Here is a 17,074-nt window from a genome sequence, read left to right on the forward strand (position 1 = left end):
ACCTCATAAAATATGCACCGACTCCTTCTTTTGTCCATCGATCATGCCATCCGCGATTGCACCCCGCCGGTCCATGGTCCCGTGAAAGTAGAGAGTAAAAGTACAGTCTATCGGTCAGAAGGTGTCATGACAACAAACAATAATGATATCATATCTCTCGTCACACCTCATCGCTTGCTGTTTTGTGTAATCCGTCCACCCGCCTGGGCACAAGGGAGAAATCATAGAAACCACCTTCGCCAAAAAAGGAACAAATCACCTGCACCCCCAAAGTCATTTTCATTCTATCATACCATGCTGATCCAAAAAAAAAAGAAAAAAGAAAACATCCCATCGGCGCCATGCGATGCAATTGCTCCACCATCGTTCAGTTTTGGACGAGTCCCCCGGACCAGAAAAACCCTCATATCATATCATTTGTTGATCGCTTCATTTCGTCATCGTCATTTGCTGAGCCAAGCTTTGTGCAACAAGCGACGAAATTTTGTCGTCAAGTCGAAAGAGAAAATAAAGCTCCAATAGTCATACACTGTAACCCGAGGCGTTGGGCCTCTCAATGCCACAATCGTGACACAATCTCATGCCGAGACACCTCACTTCTGACTCTTGCGCTTTTGCTTGCCCACCCAGTCCACATCAGGATGAACAACGCGCATGTGCCTGGTAAGCGCATCGTTACGCGAGAAGGTCTTTTCTTCCGTACACAGATGGCACCGGACCTTTTGCTTCCGCGCATTGTGGATCGTGTCTTCATGTCGGGTCAAATCGTAAGGTCTTGAAAAGATCGAGTTGCAAGGCTTGCCCGTGCTAGGATTGATCCGATCGCATCGATGTGGCCCCGCTTGAGAGTTCCGCAAGGCCAGGTTGGGTGACGATGACGTTCCGGGGGAAGTCTGCCGGTGACCGTCTCGTTTGTGTTTCTGGAGCTTCGCAGGCGTGTCAAACCGTAAATGGCAGCCATGGTACGTGCAAGAATAAGTTCCCGCATCCGATGACGTGTCCGTCGGGCGCTGCACTGTCTGCTGCTGCTGAGGCGCAGACCGTGGCTGTTGCTGTACCGCAGGCTTCTGTGACTGTTGGCTAGAAGGCTCTGATGGCCCTTCCTCGTTGGTCGACTCCATCGAGAGCATATGTGCCGGGAATTCTGGCGCGACATCCTGCATGGCCGTACCCGGCCGGCTCGGTGGATTGAGAGCAAAGGGATATTGTTGAGGCACGGGTATGGAAGTATCATGGGCCATCTGCGTGTAGAAGCTCGCCATATTCGCCATGTTTCTGGCGTCGCCAAAAGTTGTAGAGTTGGACTGATCTGCGCCAAACAGAGGCGCAGCGTGATCGTCAACGTCATGCTCATCCAACATCAATTCTTTGGGAGATATCGACGTTCGCTCGTTCTTCAGGGCCGGCCGTTGTCGTGGCCGATGGGGCGGCGCAGGCATGCTGTAGGGTGAGTTCTGACGGAATGGAGACTTGTCGCGAGGATCGGACGTCGGAGAGTTCGTCCTGAGATGATCTTGCGTCGCCGCTTGCAATCGATCCGCCATCATATTCTGTCGGTGAGGTTGTAGATTCATCCGCTGCATGTTCTGCTGCGGCTGTGTGTAGGACATGGGGAAATGTTGGTCAGGGAAGACATCTTGTAACGACTGCTGGTATGCGGACGTCGGGAACGCTGCTTCGAACTGTAAGTAGTCGAACATCTCGTCTGCGTCGCTAGGATCCTCACCATAGACATGTTTCTCGTCGTACTCGGGCTCATAACTTGTATGCGGCGTCGCAGGAGAGTTATGACTCATTGTCGACACCGATTGAGGCGCCGACAGGTTGTTGAATGACGCACGCTCGTCGGCGCCTTGTGACTGTATCCTCCTCATGTCGACTGCGCTGAAGTTCTGCGGGTAGATCATGGCGGAATCCGACTTGGCTGTGTGGGGAGGCTGGGAGAAGTCGAAGTCGTAGGAAGCGGGAAAAGTCGAGTCGCTGGTGGCGACAATGTGTGGATATATGTTGTTGGGGTGGGTGAGAGGCGACGGGGGCCCCAGCGATGTCACCGACGAGCCCGACGAGCCTCTCTTGTGATCTTGAAACGTCTTTGGCAGCGCACTCAAGTAGCCTGAGTTGAAACCGTCGTTCCACCCTCCGACCAGCGCACTCTGGGCGAGCATGGATGGTTGTGTCGCAGCCGTCGACGTCGAGTGTTGAATGCGCACCGATGGACTGTTTGATTGTGTGTTCGACCGACTGTTCATCAAGTCAGTCGCGACAGTGTGGTATGGTGTGTTGAGGCTCAAGCGGAGAGGAGGCGAGAAATGGGTGCTCTTGTATGAAGCTCAAATAGGGTCGAGGGTCGATTGCGTGGTTTGTAGTGTCTTGGTAACGTAGCGGGTGGGAGTAACTCGGAGAGTGTGTATGGCGGAGAGAGGATGTGCAGCAAGGAGCAGGTGGCAAACGTCTTAAGTGGAAGAAGCCGCTCGAGCGATCCGGAGAGCGACGGGCACTTGATGACAATTGGATTGACGAGGGTGTGGAAGGCAGTGGAATGACCGTCTGGCGATTGGGACGCAGGGACGGAGGTAATCGGTGGATAGGTGTTGGTACGGGCGGAAGAGAACTGGGGGTTTCTCCTTTTGATAACTCGGCGTTTGCTCTTTGATTTTTTTTTCAATGGGCACTCTGGGTGCAGGAGGAATCGGATACGATTGATCAATGCAGCGCTGGTGGTATTGAAGCCGGCCGAAGGTTGTTCGAGATGGACGAGGAACCGGGGCCAGGACCCTGCATGCGAGGGTCAGCGATGATCGATGATGACGTCGGCGGTGCAGGGATTGCCGTGGCCTGGCCCTGTTTGGGTTTCGCTCGGCAATAATAATACAATGCACCTTCAGAACGGGCCTGTCTGACCTGGAGGGAGCGAGCGAGCGAATTTCTGGTTCTGTGTTTCTGCGTTTCTGCGTTTCTGCGGGCTTGTGAAGAGAGTCTGTTGCGAGCGTCCCAACCGTTGCACCGGCGGTACAAGTAGTCACCGCCTGGCCGCAACGTTGCCCCGGTGGATGCAGTGTGCACATTATTACAGCTGCCTGGGCCTGTGCCGTTCAGCAGCCATGCCCACGACAGGCACTCAACAGATGTTGGCTGGACGGCGCGATTGGGCCGGAGTCACCGTCCAGAGCGTTGGGTTTGCACTCACCACAGACCATCAGGCTTCATGCTGCCCTCGCGCTCTTCCGCGGACGCTGCGTACATACGTGCGAAGAGGAACAGGCTGGTGCCGATCGGATTTCCCTCTCATCATCTCGGTCTTGGCCTTGGCGGATCTGGCGAATCACCAGCCACCGATTCTGTGGCTGTGCGGGTTCCAGCCAATGGCCGGCGACTGCGCTGGGAGCCCGCCGAGTCCACCCGACGTGAGCCAGAACCAGGCCGAATTGCTGGGTAATACGAGGAATATGCCTCAGCCTAACAAAGCCTGGCACCAAGAATTCTAGATTGTCCCTGCACCCTCTCGGGCTTTCCATGGGAATTGGATTACCACGAGGATACGAGCCTCGCCGAGATCCAGCCTTGGATGCTGTCCTGGTACAGTGGTACCGACAGACTCAGTCTCTGCCTGGCCCTGCCATGCCTCGCCTATCTCTCTAACCTCGTATACGAGTACAAGTGTGCCAATCAGCTGAGTAATGTTGGGGTCGCGTCGCATCGCATCTCGCACCGACTACAAGGACCGTACACGTAATCCACGGCCACGATGCTTATGCTCGCCGCCTCTAACTTGTCTTGCAATTGTTATTATTTGTCTTGATTTACAATTCCCCTGCCTGGATCCCCGAATGCCAGGCCAGCAGATCCCTCGTATCCAAAGGAGGCATTGTTGCAGCCACAACAAACTAAGACCAGGTCTCAGACCGTTCGGGGATTGTCCCATTTAGCCTAATGTGTCTCTCTCTTTCGGTCAGTCGAGATACCGTGGTAGCACTAGTTTTCTGCGTCGAAGACGTCCAGAAAAAGTCGAATTGTGCTTTTTTCGCTGGCTCCCGGCTAAAATGCAGGAACGTGCCGAGGTTGCCGTTGCATTGGAGGCTGCGTTAGGGCGCGCAATCCTGGGCTAGGGCTGAAGAGTGCTCCGTACAGGAGTCCAGGCGTCGAACATGCAGCTGAAGGAAAAACTCTGTTGGGGGCCGCCCGCGCAAACGATTGGACTGCCGACTCCCCTGGACAACAGAAGTCGGTTATTGTCGGGGCACATCCGTTCCAGGCGCTGGGTCCTGGCGTAGATCATCCTGGTACAATCTTGTCTGCAAAAGCCCTTCCAACCTGTCGTCTAGCCGCTTGGGGCATGCCCACGCCTACACTGGCTCGATCGGGCAAAAGGACCATTGGGTTTCATCTTGACAGGCATCGATTCCGCAGATGCGGAACGACATGGTCAATCTCACAATGGTGCACGAGTACCTCTTCTGGGCTTGTTGGCAGCGGAGAAACCTCGTATTCTGCCATGCATGGTTTGGTTGGGATCTGTAGACGGATGCTTGCACGCTTTTCACATCTTCTCTGGCAGTGCATGTCGGCAGTTCCCCGTCTTGTCTGGTTGGCAGTAGGCGGCACTCCGGCTCATTGATCCTGTGCGCTGTTCTTGTGTGACTTTGATGGCCATGTTGACTGTCGACCTGTTTCTCGCTTCTGGCTTGTTTGGAAAAGATTGGCACCCGGCGTCGTCTTCTTCTGGGAGACACTGCGCGTTGGTCGAGGATCTTCTCCTTGCACCGCCACAGCTGTCTCAACTACTTTGTACGGGTATGGTGGTCTTGACAACCTGTGCCTTGCGTATCTGTACTCGTGTGACCGTGGCGCGTGAGCTGATGCCCGGAGGATCCCACTTTTTGGGTTACCGCCTAGCTGATCTTGCTTGCTGGAATCTTGTTTACATGGTTGCATGCCTTGCTTAGCCGCGTGGCCGTCGGCCAACCCCGCATCTTTGCTTTTGGTGGAGTGCAAGATTTTTCTTCGTGCGGATCTGATGCCTTGAGATTTGGGTCGACACTGATCTCTTGGCCGTAAGAAGGAAGTCTAGCCCAGATACTACAGCCTTGTACGGGCCTTGACTAATATGCACTGATTCAGCTGGCTTCGAAGCAAAGCGCAGGCTGAACAGGCCAAGTGCGCAGAGTTTTTTTGCCGATCTGGCTTAGACAGTGCTCTTTATGGATTTTCTCTGGCCCTGTGTTCAGCTCATAGCATAGCATAGATTGACAGTCGTCACCCTGAACATCCTTTCCACCGGTAGCAAACCGTCGACTTAGGGGACGCAAGAACTTGTTTTTCTGCACTGGGCTGTGGTTTGTTTGCGACGGTACTGCTACTGTGTGTGGACGCCTCATTAGTCTGCCGATCAAGCCAGGGACGTCCTTTTGCTTCGACCACCCTGCCATTGCGAATGCAGTGAAGTCCTGATTGCTGTCCTACCTGAACGAGTCCAAGTCCGTATGAAAAAGTCCTTGGGGGCGGGACGTTGGCAGGGTGGGTTGGCTCCAAGACCACTACACTGAGTGTTTTTCGATCAAGAAGCTTTGGACTCATTTTGCGCTTCGTCTCGTATGTTTTGAGGCTGACGCAGTGTCCTTAATTTTGCTTGCGTAAACTACAGGCGGTCTTGAGGTATGCTCTATCGTCCGGCGAGGAATAGCTGGGTGAATTGAACAAGACCTGAATACCGTGCTGACCACATCGCCTCTTGTGGGTTGGGTAGTTTTTCTACATTGCATATTGTGTGAGTGATACAGAGAACTTCCCTGGTATTGTTATTCTAGTTCGATGTATGTGTGGTGACCATTGGTATTCGTATGGCCTGCGGGTCGTGTCGAAACTGCTGTCTCTCGCCAAGGATTAAATATATTCGACCCCGAGCACCAGTATTGAGAACGACAAATTCCATCAACCACCCAATTTGTTCAGTACACATTGCCAACTCAAGGATTTAGTGCGTCAAAATACCATCTGTTATCACTTGCAAGCACATGTACACGACACGAATCATACATGCGCGGAAAACCGTGACATGTTACGGATTGACCGTAGCTCAATCAACCCACCATAACTAACCCATTTGCCCCGAATGGCATGTACAGACCCGAGCTACACCACAGCCCAAATGACAAGTTGCATACCTAGAAGCAACTCACTGTCACTCGAGAAATTATCGTAGAATCAACACCGGCAGCGATTCGGCCCGTAGGCAGATGACCTGGATTGACTCGTGAGTTGTCTTGAGGAAGCATTCCACAAATCACACCACTACCACCACCACCACCACAGACAGTCGACGCGTTCTACCGGATACGTGGTATTTAAAAGTACCGACAAGAGCACAACTAAGCAAAAGTAGCTGGAGGCATGACTAGACCATCACCGGCTGTAGTCGCCCGTCGAGTCACCAAAGCCAATAGCACTCGAAGGTGGAAGCTGCGCTCTACGACAGGGCTAGAGGCTGCCGAGCTATACAACGTGAGACTAACAGATATTAGAACGCACCCACAAGACACGCGACCAAACCGCCAACAACAGGGTGAACCTCCAGACGTGCCTCGGAAGCAGCCGCGCCGACGGACAAACAAACAAGGGGAACTACGACAGATAGGAAGGTGGAAGTTTGCTTTGAAATGTTATTTCATCTTGGGACTGGTCCATATGATCTTGGTCCAGCCCATCTGTCAACGCCGATCCAGGCTGTATTCATCTTGTGCCTGTATTGATACATCAAAGCACATCGTGTGGATTTGCCATCCCATCATAACCATGACCCTTTGCAACCCCAGTTGAGAACCCATGTGCATGACCAACCACTCCGTAACTCAAAGCAAAAAAGGATTAGGCAACCATGCCGTAGATGATGGCAGGCATAGGCAGCCGAAAAAGTGATGTCGTGATACTGATCGAAGAAGGCATTTAACCACCGAAACCTGGGACATGTTAGTGGAAAGGCCACACAGCGACGATGGAAGAACACGAACCATAGAGGGTACGGCCTTGTCTCTTCAGGGCGTAGACAACGTCGAGAGATGTGACAGTCTTTCGCTTGGCGCTGCGAAGCAGGTCAGTATATGAACGAGACGATCAAGTTGGAGCGGGACATACTGTTCAGTGTATGTGACAGCGTCACGGATGACACCCTCAAGGAAGGTCTTCAAGACACCACGGGTCTCCTCGTAGATCATGGCTGAGATACGCTTGACACCACCACGACGAGCGAGACGTCGAATGGCGGGCTTGGTGATACCCTGGATGTTGTCACGAAGAATCTTTCGGTGGCGCTTGGCACCGCCCTTTCCGAGACCCTTGCCGCCTTTGCCGCGTCCAGTCATGATGATTGATTGGGGTTGAAGAGTGTTTGAAAGAGATGAAGTGGTATGAAGATGCTGCTTTGCTTTGGAGATGGATTGGTGGATGGAATGGAAACTTGATTGGGGAGACGCGGCGGGGAGCGAGACTTATGCACCCCGGCGGTGCCTGCCAGATCAACTTGCGACGGCCAGATCAGAGCCAATCAGAATTCACCATGGCACAACGCCGAATGCTGGATCACTGGCCCGCGGCGGGCACTGATTGAGTGATCCCATCACCAACACTGCCCGGAAACATTGATCCTGAAGACTGAATAGACAAGCTGAGCCCGCGATCATTTCTAAACCAATTGTAAAAATTATTGAGCGTGGTGAATGTCTCATCTGGGGGGTTGACGGTGTTCCTGGGCCTGGGAGATGTTTGAGGTGGTACGCCAAGGCACGGATCACGGGAGGCGCCAAGTCGATTCTGGGTGGCATTCGAAATCACCGCCAAAATGCGCCGTGCAAAATGATCATTTCGCGGGCCTGATCTGAGTCGATTATTGTGATTGATTTTGTCATTCACATCATTCGATCCTTTTGAGTCACCGCCTGATTTCGCTCCTGCCCTGGCTGCCTCGGATCAACCGCCAAGCCGCCCCTTCCTTTCTCACTTCCTACAAATACCTGCACCTCCCCCACCTCCACCACTTACCTTCTTCCATCCACCAGCCTCACTCACCATCTTCTTATCTCTTCATCAATCAACATCACAACTTCCATCAATTCATCAGTCACAATGGCTCGTACCAAGCAAACTGCCCGCAAGTCCACTGGTAAGTCATCACAGCTTCATCAGCTTCATCTCATCGTCGCTCGAACTCGTCGCTGACCCATCCTGTAGGTGGCAAGGCCCCAAGAAAGCAGCTCGCCTCCAAGGCCGCTCGCAAGTCTGCACCATCCACCGGAGGTGTCAAGAAGCCTCACCGCTACAAGCCTGGTACCGTCGCTCTCCGTGAGATCCGTCGCTACCAGAAGTCGACTGAGCTGTTGATCCGGTTCGTAACAAACCATGATTGATCCCGCACTGAACAGACACTGATAATTCTCACAGAAAGCTCCCCTTCCAGCGTCTGGTCCGTGAAATCGCTCAAGACTTCAAGTCCGACCTCCGCTTCCAGTCATCCGCCATCGGTGCTCTCCAAGAGTCCGTTGAGGCTTACCTCGTCTCTCTCTTTGAGGACACCAACCTTTGCGCCATCCACGCCAAGCGTGTCACCATCCAGTCCAAGGACATCCAGCTCGCTCGTCGTCTCCGTGGCGAACGATCTTAGATGACGACCTGACTGCTCGACTTTGCCAACAACCTGCAGTCAGCATGACTATTCTACACCTTGGGAAGTTGGGTTGAAATGAACGTGCTTATGGGGGGTTTCATGAGTTGCACCGGCGAAACGGAATGATATTTTATGGGCTGTAGTGTTACAAGACACATCATGGTGATCATGGGGCGTTTTGCTTTTTCTGCTTGTACATCACACATCACTCCAGTCATTTGATACATGACATGAGGATAGCAGAAAGCGCAACACAAGATAGACGCTGAATAAATCACGTCGCAAACATCACATTCGATTTCTTGTTTATTTGACTAACAACGCGTGCTTTTTCGCTGTCTCCATTGAAGCGTAGCCTTGTCAACAACATTCCAGTGCCCTAGAGGTAGTCGTCGTCGTGGGTGTTTGGGTTTTTAGTGGTGCCTAAACCCTGCATCTCCTGGGGCTGACGTGTGCTAATATTAGGTGCCAGCGTGCCTAAAACTCCCGGTCGCTCAGGGCCACTCATGAAGGCGTCATCCCTGCCACAGCCGACAACGGATCTCACCTTCGGCTATGCGCGCAGTTTCCCGATTCTCGGCTTATTAGCTTTGTCATCGCCAACTGCGGAGGAACAAACGCTGAACGATTTCGAGAAGATGTGCAGAAGAACAAGATGAGAGAGGGACGACGATGATAACCTTGCACAGGGCATCAACAAAGGTTGGTGCCAGAACATTGTGGGTGCGACCGCGGCATCAACACATCCACCATCGCAAGTCAACCAACTCATCCACGTCGAAACAGTCGAAGCCTGTCAGCGAAAGCCAACTTCCTCCCCATAATCCAAACGAAGTGATAATCGAGAGCACCAAGGCGGACCCAGTTGACATCCCTATCCCGCTATGGTATCACCGACTCGGTCCGGTGTCGACCTTCTTCAATTGGTTTCACCGCAGTCAGATGAAGAGACCGTACACGGTGCAGCTCTGTACTTCGTTGACCACGTATCTGTGTGGTGACCTAGCGGCTCAAGAGATTGGAGGTGAATCATACGATGGAACCAGGACGCTGCGAATGCTTACGATAGGAGCAATTGCGAGCATTCCTGGATACAAATGGTAGGTCTTCGCTTGACCATATTTCATACTCCGAGACATGGAGCGGACCGAGGGGACACGGTGAAGACTCGTGGCTAATGCTGGCCGTTAGGTTTCTGTTCCTCGGGCGCAATTTCAACTTTCGGTCAACGATAGCATCGATTGCGACCAAGGTCGCTGTGAACCAGGCAGTTTTCACGCCCATCTTCAACACGTATTTCTTCGCAATGCAGGCTTTCCTGACGGGCGAAACGGTCCACGGCGCCATCGCCAGAGTGCAAGCAACGGTGCCCACGAGCATCGTCAATTCCTTGAAGCTCTGGCCCGCGGTCACCGCATTCAGTTTTTACTTCATTGCGCCGAACTACAGATTCATGTTTAGTGGAATATTTGCGATCGCATGGCAGACGTATCTCAGCTTCTTGAACAGAAAAGAGGAAAAAATTGAGCTGGCTACGGATTCGCTGGCTCGGCCGGCCGTGGCCGAGAGTCTCAAAGCGAGCTGAAGGCTCTTGGTTATAACAGCATTGACTGTACAAGGCAAATCTGCAGGACCGCATCATGGCTGCATGAGTATTAACGGATCGACGCGACAATATCTCTGCGTTGGTCATTCAAGAGCAGCTTTAAATTAGGCAATGACTGGAGACAGGCTCCATGTCCAGCAGGTTGGATCAATGTCGGGCTTGGAGGTAGGGCAGGAGTTGTGTTGTGCATTCAATGAATAGACGTGAAACATTCTAGGCAGAAGTAGACACACCTAGATCTTAGATAGAGACGAACAGAAATCACACTGGTTGTATTGGACGTCGTCCATCTCTCTGCAGGGTGGCACGCTATAGTTTTGTCCCGGCGCGTCTGGAGCCCCGCGACACGTCCAGACTCACTCGCAGGATTAGGCAGAAGAAGCCTAATGCACGGCATGTTCAAACACCATGTCAAGGGACGCCATGAACGGCAGCATATATCTTACTGCAGACCCTCAGAATGTGCCAAAACATACTCCCAGACTCTATCGATGGGCTGCGCGCTGAATGATGACGCTTGCAACGCCACTAACAAACGTCGATATCTCCTCGATAATGCCCTACACCAACAACACATCGCGGTTTGATCACAGACACGTGCAGTTGGAGTCAGTCTGTCCTGAAAATGCAGACACGTCCGAACAGCACGCAGACGAATACAGCGACTTTGCAGAAGATCCCGAGGAACTCGAGATAATCGACCAGCTCCTCCTCGAAGTCGAGGCGAGATCAGATGTGATCGCGCCGCTGCTCGTCACGGACATTGAAGACTATGAAGCTCCTCCGGGCATTTACTTGCCCAAGGTGCCTGGTCTCGAGTCAGCGCATCAGCGGCACGACCAGACAGCCCCCGTCCAAACCCAATTCGAGCAGGACGTACGCGACCAGAGTGGTAAGTACGACATGGCGGGCATCCTGCGCTTTTCTTTACTGACAAGCTGACTAGCGACTAGCTGAAAAGCGACCTGCGAACGAAGAGAATGAAAGTCAAAGAGAAGGTCCACCTGCCGCAGAGCCTCCCGAGCCTGAGGACACCAGATCTCCCATTGAACGGTTCAGAAAGCCGCCAAAGAAGCCGCTCTCCGTCACCGATCTGATATCTCCTGCTTGGTGTGAACTACAATACTTCTACGTTCTGAGCAAGCACGGGCGCAAGAGGAGGACTCCGGCCATGAAACAAGGGAGTGCAGTCCACCAGGCGCTCGAAGATGAAGTCCACGTCACCGTGCCCGTTAGGGTTGTTACGAAGGAAGACAGCTGGGGGCTGCGTCTGTGGAATGTGATACAGGGATTGCGCACCCTTCGCGAAACTGGCCGGACTCGCGAGATGGAGGTCTGGGGATCCGTGGGTGGCGAGTTCGTCAATGGTGTCATTGACGAATTGAGTTACCACTGCCCTGACCCGAAACTCGAGGAGCAGAGCCTGAAGTTTTCCATGAACCAGGAGTCGGGGCCTGTTCCGCCGGAATACCAAGCTAGCATCAGGGACTATCTCGTTACGAGCGAGACCAGAGAGCAAGGTCAGTCCATAGAGGAGGCACTGGGTGCTGGCAATGGCAACGGCAACGGTAATACACTGGCTTCGCAGAGAATGCGGTCACAACAGCAACCGAAGGACCAGAAGCGAATATACATTACAGATGTCAAGACAAGAGGGACGTCGAGTTTACCTACAGGCTCTAGCATCCGACCCACCATTATCCAGCTGCACCTGTACCACTACATGGTGGACAATTTGGCCAAAGGAATGTTCTCTCTTGACGACATTGCAGCGCGGTATGGAGTAGATATCCACGCGACATTCTCTGACGATTTCATTGCACAGATCGGCAGTCTCAACCAAGACATGTACGACGTGTCTGGTTCTCAACATCGACAACCAGGAGAAATGGAGAGCGAAGAAGAAGAAGCAGCAGCAGCAACAGCAGAATGGGATATTGGTCCGTCGACGCAAGACTCTCTGGAGATTTTAATCCAGCACAACAACCTGGAGAAGCTGTGGGAATTCATGATGTGGCAGTTCCGCGAGACGTTTTTGATGCCAGGGACGGCGGATTTGGACGGAGCAGCAGCAGCAGCAGCCTTTACTCCCAGCGCAGACGCTCAGGAACTATATCCTTCCTCGACACCACAGTCGATTTCACAGCTTGCCGGCGCGTCGCCGTCGCCGTCGACGCGTCTTTCACCGCTCCTGACGGCGAGGTACGTCTCGGCGACGCGAGAGACCGACGCCGGCGAGCCCGAGCTTCTCGGTAGCAGATCGATCGTTTTCAACCCGAATTTCCTCAGGTCGTACCTCTATGATGCGCTGGCGTTCTGGCGGGGCGAACGGGCCCCGAAGGGCGTGGAGTTGCGTGACGCGTGGAAATGTCGCGTCTGCGAGTTTCGGGATGACTGCGCTTGGATCCACGAGCGTGATCAACTTGCCGTCAGGGAGGCGGAGGAGAGGCGCAAGATGAGGGAAGTCGCTGGTCTGGAGGGGGCGGATCGGGCGAAGCGGAGTAGGGTGTGACCATTGAGTCGTCTCCCATCATCTACGCCGGGGTACTGGGTACTGGTAGTGGATAGACTAACTTAGGGTCAAGTACTCGAGCCATCAATGACTCGATGAAATCTGTGTGTATTACGATGCGGCAGAGAAGAAGTCGCCTTGTTTATAATGTCACTTACGAGGAGAATGAAATGGGATGAAACAGCTGGAGCGGCATCACTGGGTTGATCCCATTGTTCCCGTCATCTAGATTCTAGATGCACAGACACGGACAGACAGACAGACAGACAGGCAGAGAGAGAAAGGTGTATCTATATATATGTATATTTCATAAATGGTCATCCAAGCCTATCATTTATTCAAATCGTAGTATGTAGCGGTAGCAGCGTAGATACACCGTGTTCCATTCATCCCATCATGGTCAGAGAAGGCTGGCGGTGAACTCTTTATAATATTTTTGAAACCCACTTAGCGACGACGCCTTGCAAGCTGAAGATGACAAGAGAAGCCAAGCAAACCAGACCAAACACTCTGATGTTCTTCATCAAGTTGCTCAAAATCACCAAGGATAACTCCTTCGATCATCTTCTTCTTCAACTTTCAACCCCCTGTCAAGTTGCTCCTGGTGCTTCTTGTCCAAGTACTCCAGCAAGACCTCCTCGTACTTTTCCTTGCCCTTGTAGCGCGACACGTCGCTGCCCCAGCTCCTGACGGCGCTCGCGAGCCTGCCGGGCACGTAGTCCTCTTCGGCGATCTCGGTGATGGGGTGGAAGTAGGTGCGGATGGTGAAGACGACGCCGCCGGACTTGGGCAGGCGGCGCAGGGTCTGGCGCTCGGAGCGGAAATAGTGGTGCTCGATGGCGCGGTTCTTTTCGGCCGTGTTCCAGCTGATGCCGTCGCTGTCCTCGGAACCGATCGAGTGACTCCACGCCAGGTCCTCGTCGACCTGGAGAAAGTAGTTGTTGCGCGCGACGAGCTCTTCGGGCTTCAGCCGGCGGAAGAAGTTCATCATGCCCTTTTCGAGCTTCTCGCGGTACTGTGGCACGTCGCCCGACGTGTGGATTTCGGACAGCGGCATGCCCAGTTTGTCCTCGAGCCTCCAGAACCCGGCGAGCAGGATCGCCCCGGCGAGGAGGTAGTATTGCCCGTCGGGCCGCTCGATCATGATGGCCAGGTCGTCCTGCACGAGCCGCGCGCACGACTGCATCGGGTCTTCTGGTAGGGGCCGGGACGTGGTGTCGACGTGCTCGTTCGACCAGAGGTTCAGGATGCCCGTCTCTGTGCGTTTGTACAGCGTCGGGTAGCGCGCAGGTAGGTACGACGACAGCTCCTCGAGGAGTTCGAGAGCCGCAGGGAGCGCTTCCGGGGCCGTCCTGCAGCATTTAGGTCCCCGTTCGATGATACGGCGTGCCTTGTCGTCGTGGTAGCGTGGATAATGGTTGTCCAGCTCGATCCATTCTTGGTGCTTGACATTGCGAAGCCCCATGGTCACAAAGTACTTGGGCCCATGTCTAAACGGTCGATACGGCAGGGGTTTTGTTTCTGTTATCGACCAGTCTGGGTAGGGAGGGGGAGTCGGAAACTTGAACGACGACGGTTCCCAAGTTCCTGGTTTGCGAGTCGGCTTGGCAAAAGTCGAAGAGGCCTTTTCGATGGTAGGCGTCGAAGGACGAATGCTATTGGGCTTGCGTCGGCTGCGAATGTACGAGGATAGACCGAGCGTAAGGAAAATGAGTAGAAGGACTGCAGGAAGGATTTCTCTGCCACGAGATTCCTCGAGAAATCTTCGAAGTTCTGGATGCGCCGATTTCAAGAATGATTCGCAGTGATCCCGCGATGCTAGAATGTGACCGCTCGCTTGTTTGATGTATGGCTGGGACCGCGCGACTAGGTCTCTTAATGATTGCTTGAGCGTTTCTGAGTCCATTATGTCGGCTAGGACTGTGTAAATGAACGGACTGCTTCAATCGACGAGGATCGAGCGACCGTAGAACAACGACGAGGGTGGTGTCGGATATATGGAACTTTTCCACGCTTTGATATCTCTGCTCAAGCTCGCAAAGTTACCGAAAACAAGGGAGTGTTCATGTTGTGTTTGACATTCCACCTCGGACCCTGTTATCGAAAACGGGCACTGCATCTCTTATCATCGACCACTGAAGCCACAGCGTCGTTCGAGATGGCCCAATCATTGCTTTTAGTTGTCGCTGGGACAGGTTTGCCTGATTGAGAATGGCGTGGGGAATTCTCCACAAATGCCGTTGGAAAGTTACCGCGAGGACTAACGCGCCCAACGATTCACGGCACTGCCGTAGATAAGCACTCTTGATAGGAGGGCGTAAGAATCTTTGGCGACACTGTTCGTGGTCAACTTCTCTTTTCACCGCCATCTGTTGTTCCCTGTCATATTCATCTAGTCGTCTTTCCGCCTTAGAAGACAGTACTCTCCCCAGTGCCGTTGATATCTTTCAGGAATCAACTGAAGGTCCGGTAGCCAGATTGTTCGGGCCATTAATCCGGTGCGGGATGTATCTAGGAATTCTTGACAGACGACGCGCTCCCACTTTTCATCTAAAGCATACAATGGCTCATACTCCGTTGCTTTCATCCCTGGCATGTGTGAGTCGACTAGGTAGGTACAGTGTTGGATGTCGATGTATTTGCCCACATCTTCTTCATTGACATCGTTCATGCCGGATGGCATCAGCCAGGTCCCAGGAAATAGGCCAAAGCCAACGTTGCCTTCATGGAACTCCCCGGGCAGGAGTCCATCAAATTCACTCTTGATGAACTTTGCGTGGATAGGATCGGGAAGAAAGTGCGAAGAAGGAAAGCGGTACCATTCCTTACCGAAACACACTGTACTTCCGTTTTGTGGTGCAGTGGACTCTTGAAGGGGATAATAGACCTGCAGGGGGGCGCGGTATGCCGTCACAGTTCCAACGATGCGTAGAAGACCGATGTTGACGGCAAGGAATACTATCGACAGGACCGCGGCAAGTTTGATCTTGGCTGGAATTCTTCCAAAGATGATTGAGCTTGGCGATCCCACCCATGCCAACAATGAATGGAAGGCGACGGCTGCGTTTAAAGCGAGAAAGGGGTACGCTGGGAACATGAATCTCTCTTCTTTGTGTGGCTGTAGTGTGAAGATACTGAGCCACAGATAAAATGGCGAGAGAAAGGTGAGCGTCCTAATGAGTGGTTGATTCGTTGTCTTCTGCTTGAAGATGAGAGATTGCACCAAGTGCAGGGGTCCCGCAACCAGTGCCAGAAGAAACCACAAATTGAAGTTGAGGAGAAGATTGCGAAGATAGTAGTCCCAGGGTTCCGTCCCAAAGATATCCGGGCCACGGCCTTTACCGCCAAAGACATTGTATGCCACAATGCGCCAAGGCACGACAACAGGGCTGTGGTAGAAGAAAGCATCGATGCTGACTTGGAGAGCGAGGGCAATAAAACAGCGAACAGTGCCATCCAGATATCGCCGAAAGGTCTCAAAGACACCTCCTTGACCGACCAAAGTGGTCAACCATTCCTCGATCACGAATGGTAGGATCAGGGCACCGGCAAATGGCCATCCTAATAACGCACCAATGCCAAACCACATGATGCCAGTCGCAGTTCTCGGCCCACCTTGCCAGTCCATGAACGAGGTAAGTCCAAGCGCTGAGGTGTACATAGCAAAGCTTGAAGGCACGAACGCAGACGAGGCATAGAAGAAGCCTGGGCTGAACGCGACTATCATCAGGAAGATAACTCCTATTCTCGGGTTGATTACGCGGGATATGGCTGAGTACAGTCTGACTTCAGTTGCCGCACAGACGAAGGCTAGAATGACCCGCAGAGCGTAGAACTCGAAGATCTTGCCTCGTCCGAAGAAGCCGGCTACCTTGGCTGGGATAGCATGAATTAGAATATACGCCCAGCTTCGAATGCTGAACTCAGGAGAGTACTCCCAGGTTTGGAGGCCGTAGCCATGAGTGAGGTAGTGCAAAGGCTCCCAATAATTGAACGTCTCATCGCAGTCTTGAATGGGTGCATAGAGGGCTGCTAGTAGGTGAGAAGCGAAGCATAGGTAGAAAGCAATGTTCAAAGGTAGATAGAATCTGGTGGGAGCTGGCTTAGGGGAAGTCCTCGACTGTGTTCTGTCCACGTCAGAGAGTGTTAGAAGTCTTGAATGTCGCATTATTACCCTTTTGACGGATCGTCTCTGCGCTTGTGGCCTTCAAGCTTGGGATCCATGTTGTCTCCAAGCATCTGCTGAATGTGAGATTGAATGAGCAATTCGAAGGGACCAGATCACGAAAGCGAGTCTCAGAGA

At 52.9% G+C, this 17,074-nt stretch overlaps 7 protein-coding genes across 7 annotated transcripts; 3 read left to right on the forward strand and 4 right to left on the reverse strand.

Annotated features, from left to right (window-relative positions):
• Nucleotides 1-593: 593 nt before the first annotated feature.
• On the reverse strand, nucleotides 594-2,165 carry PV08_11535 (uncharacterized protein; the record flags this gene model as incomplete). The annotated part of the gene is made up of 1 exon (XM_016385843.1): nucleotides 594-2,165. One exon carries the CDS (start codon nucleotides 2,163-2,165, stop codon nucleotides 594-596), a length of 1,572 nt encoding a protein of 523 aa, XP_016230787.1.
• A 4,798-nt stretch (nucleotides 2,166-6,963) lies between these two features.
• PV08_11536 (histone) lies at nucleotides 6,964-7,355 on the reverse strand (the record flags this gene model as incomplete). The annotated part of the gene is made up of 2 exons (XM_016385844.1): nucleotides 6,964-7,075; nucleotides 7,129-7,355. The coding sequence occupies 2 exons, from the start codon at nucleotides 7,353-7,355 to the stop codon at nucleotides 6,964-6,966; spliced, it is 339 nt and encodes a 112-aa protein (XP_016230788.1).
• Nucleotides 7,356-8,115: 760 nt separating this feature from the next.
• Nucleotides 8,116-8,650, forward strand: PV08_11537 (histone H3; the record flags this gene model as incomplete). Its single annotated transcript, XM_016385845.1, has 3 exons — nucleotides 8,116-8,152; nucleotides 8,221-8,374; nucleotides 8,431-8,650. The coding sequence occupies 3 exons, from the start codon at nucleotides 8,116-8,118 to the stop codon at nucleotides 8,648-8,650; spliced, it is 411 nt and encodes a 136-aa protein (XP_016230789.1).
• A 675-nt stretch (nucleotides 8,651-9,325) lies between these two features.
• PV08_11538 (uncharacterized protein) lies at nucleotides 9,326-10,238 on the forward strand (the record flags this gene model as incomplete). Its single annotated transcript, XM_016385846.1, has 2 exons — nucleotides 9,326-9,753; nucleotides 9,845-10,238. 2 exons carry the CDS (start codon nucleotides 9,326-9,328, stop codon nucleotides 10,236-10,238), a joined length of 822 nt encoding a protein of 273 aa, XP_016230790.1.
• Nucleotides 10,239-10,814: 576 nt separating this feature from the next.
• PV08_11539 (uncharacterized protein) lies at nucleotides 10,815-12,771 on the forward strand (the record flags this gene model as incomplete). Its single annotated transcript, XM_016385847.1, has 2 exons — nucleotides 10,815-11,151; nucleotides 11,213-12,771. 2 exons carry the CDS (start codon nucleotides 10,815-10,817, stop codon nucleotides 12,769-12,771), a joined length of 1,896 nt encoding a protein of 631 aa, XP_016230791.1.
• A 538-nt stretch (nucleotides 12,772-13,309) lies between these two features.
• PV08_11540 (uncharacterized protein) lies at nucleotides 13,310-14,677 on the reverse strand (the record flags this gene model as incomplete). The annotated part of the gene is made up of 1 exon (XM_016385848.1): nucleotides 13,310-14,677. One exon carries the CDS (start codon nucleotides 14,675-14,677, stop codon nucleotides 13,310-13,312), a length of 1,368 nt encoding a protein of 455 aa, XP_016230792.1.
• A 486-nt stretch (nucleotides 14,678-15,163) lies between these two features.
• Nucleotides 15,164-16,995, reverse strand: PV08_11541 (uncharacterized protein; the record flags this gene model as incomplete). The annotated part of the gene is made up of 2 exons (XM_016385849.1): nucleotides 15,164-16,898; nucleotides 16,946-16,995. The coding sequence occupies 2 exons, from the start codon at nucleotides 16,993-16,995 to the stop codon at nucleotides 15,164-15,166; spliced, it is 1,785 nt and encodes a 594-aa protein (XP_016230793.1).
• Between the last annotated feature and the right edge of the window lie 79 nt (nucleotides 16,996-17,074).

The sequence above is a fragment of the Exophiala spinifera genome (genome assembly GCF_000836115.1).
Source record: "Exophiala spinifera strain CBS 89968 unplaced genomic scaffold supercont1.9, whole genome shotgun sequence".
Lineage (NCBI taxonomy): Eukaryota > Fungi > Ascomycota > Eurotiomycetes > Chaetothyriales > Herpotrichiellaceae > Exophiala > Exophiala spinifera.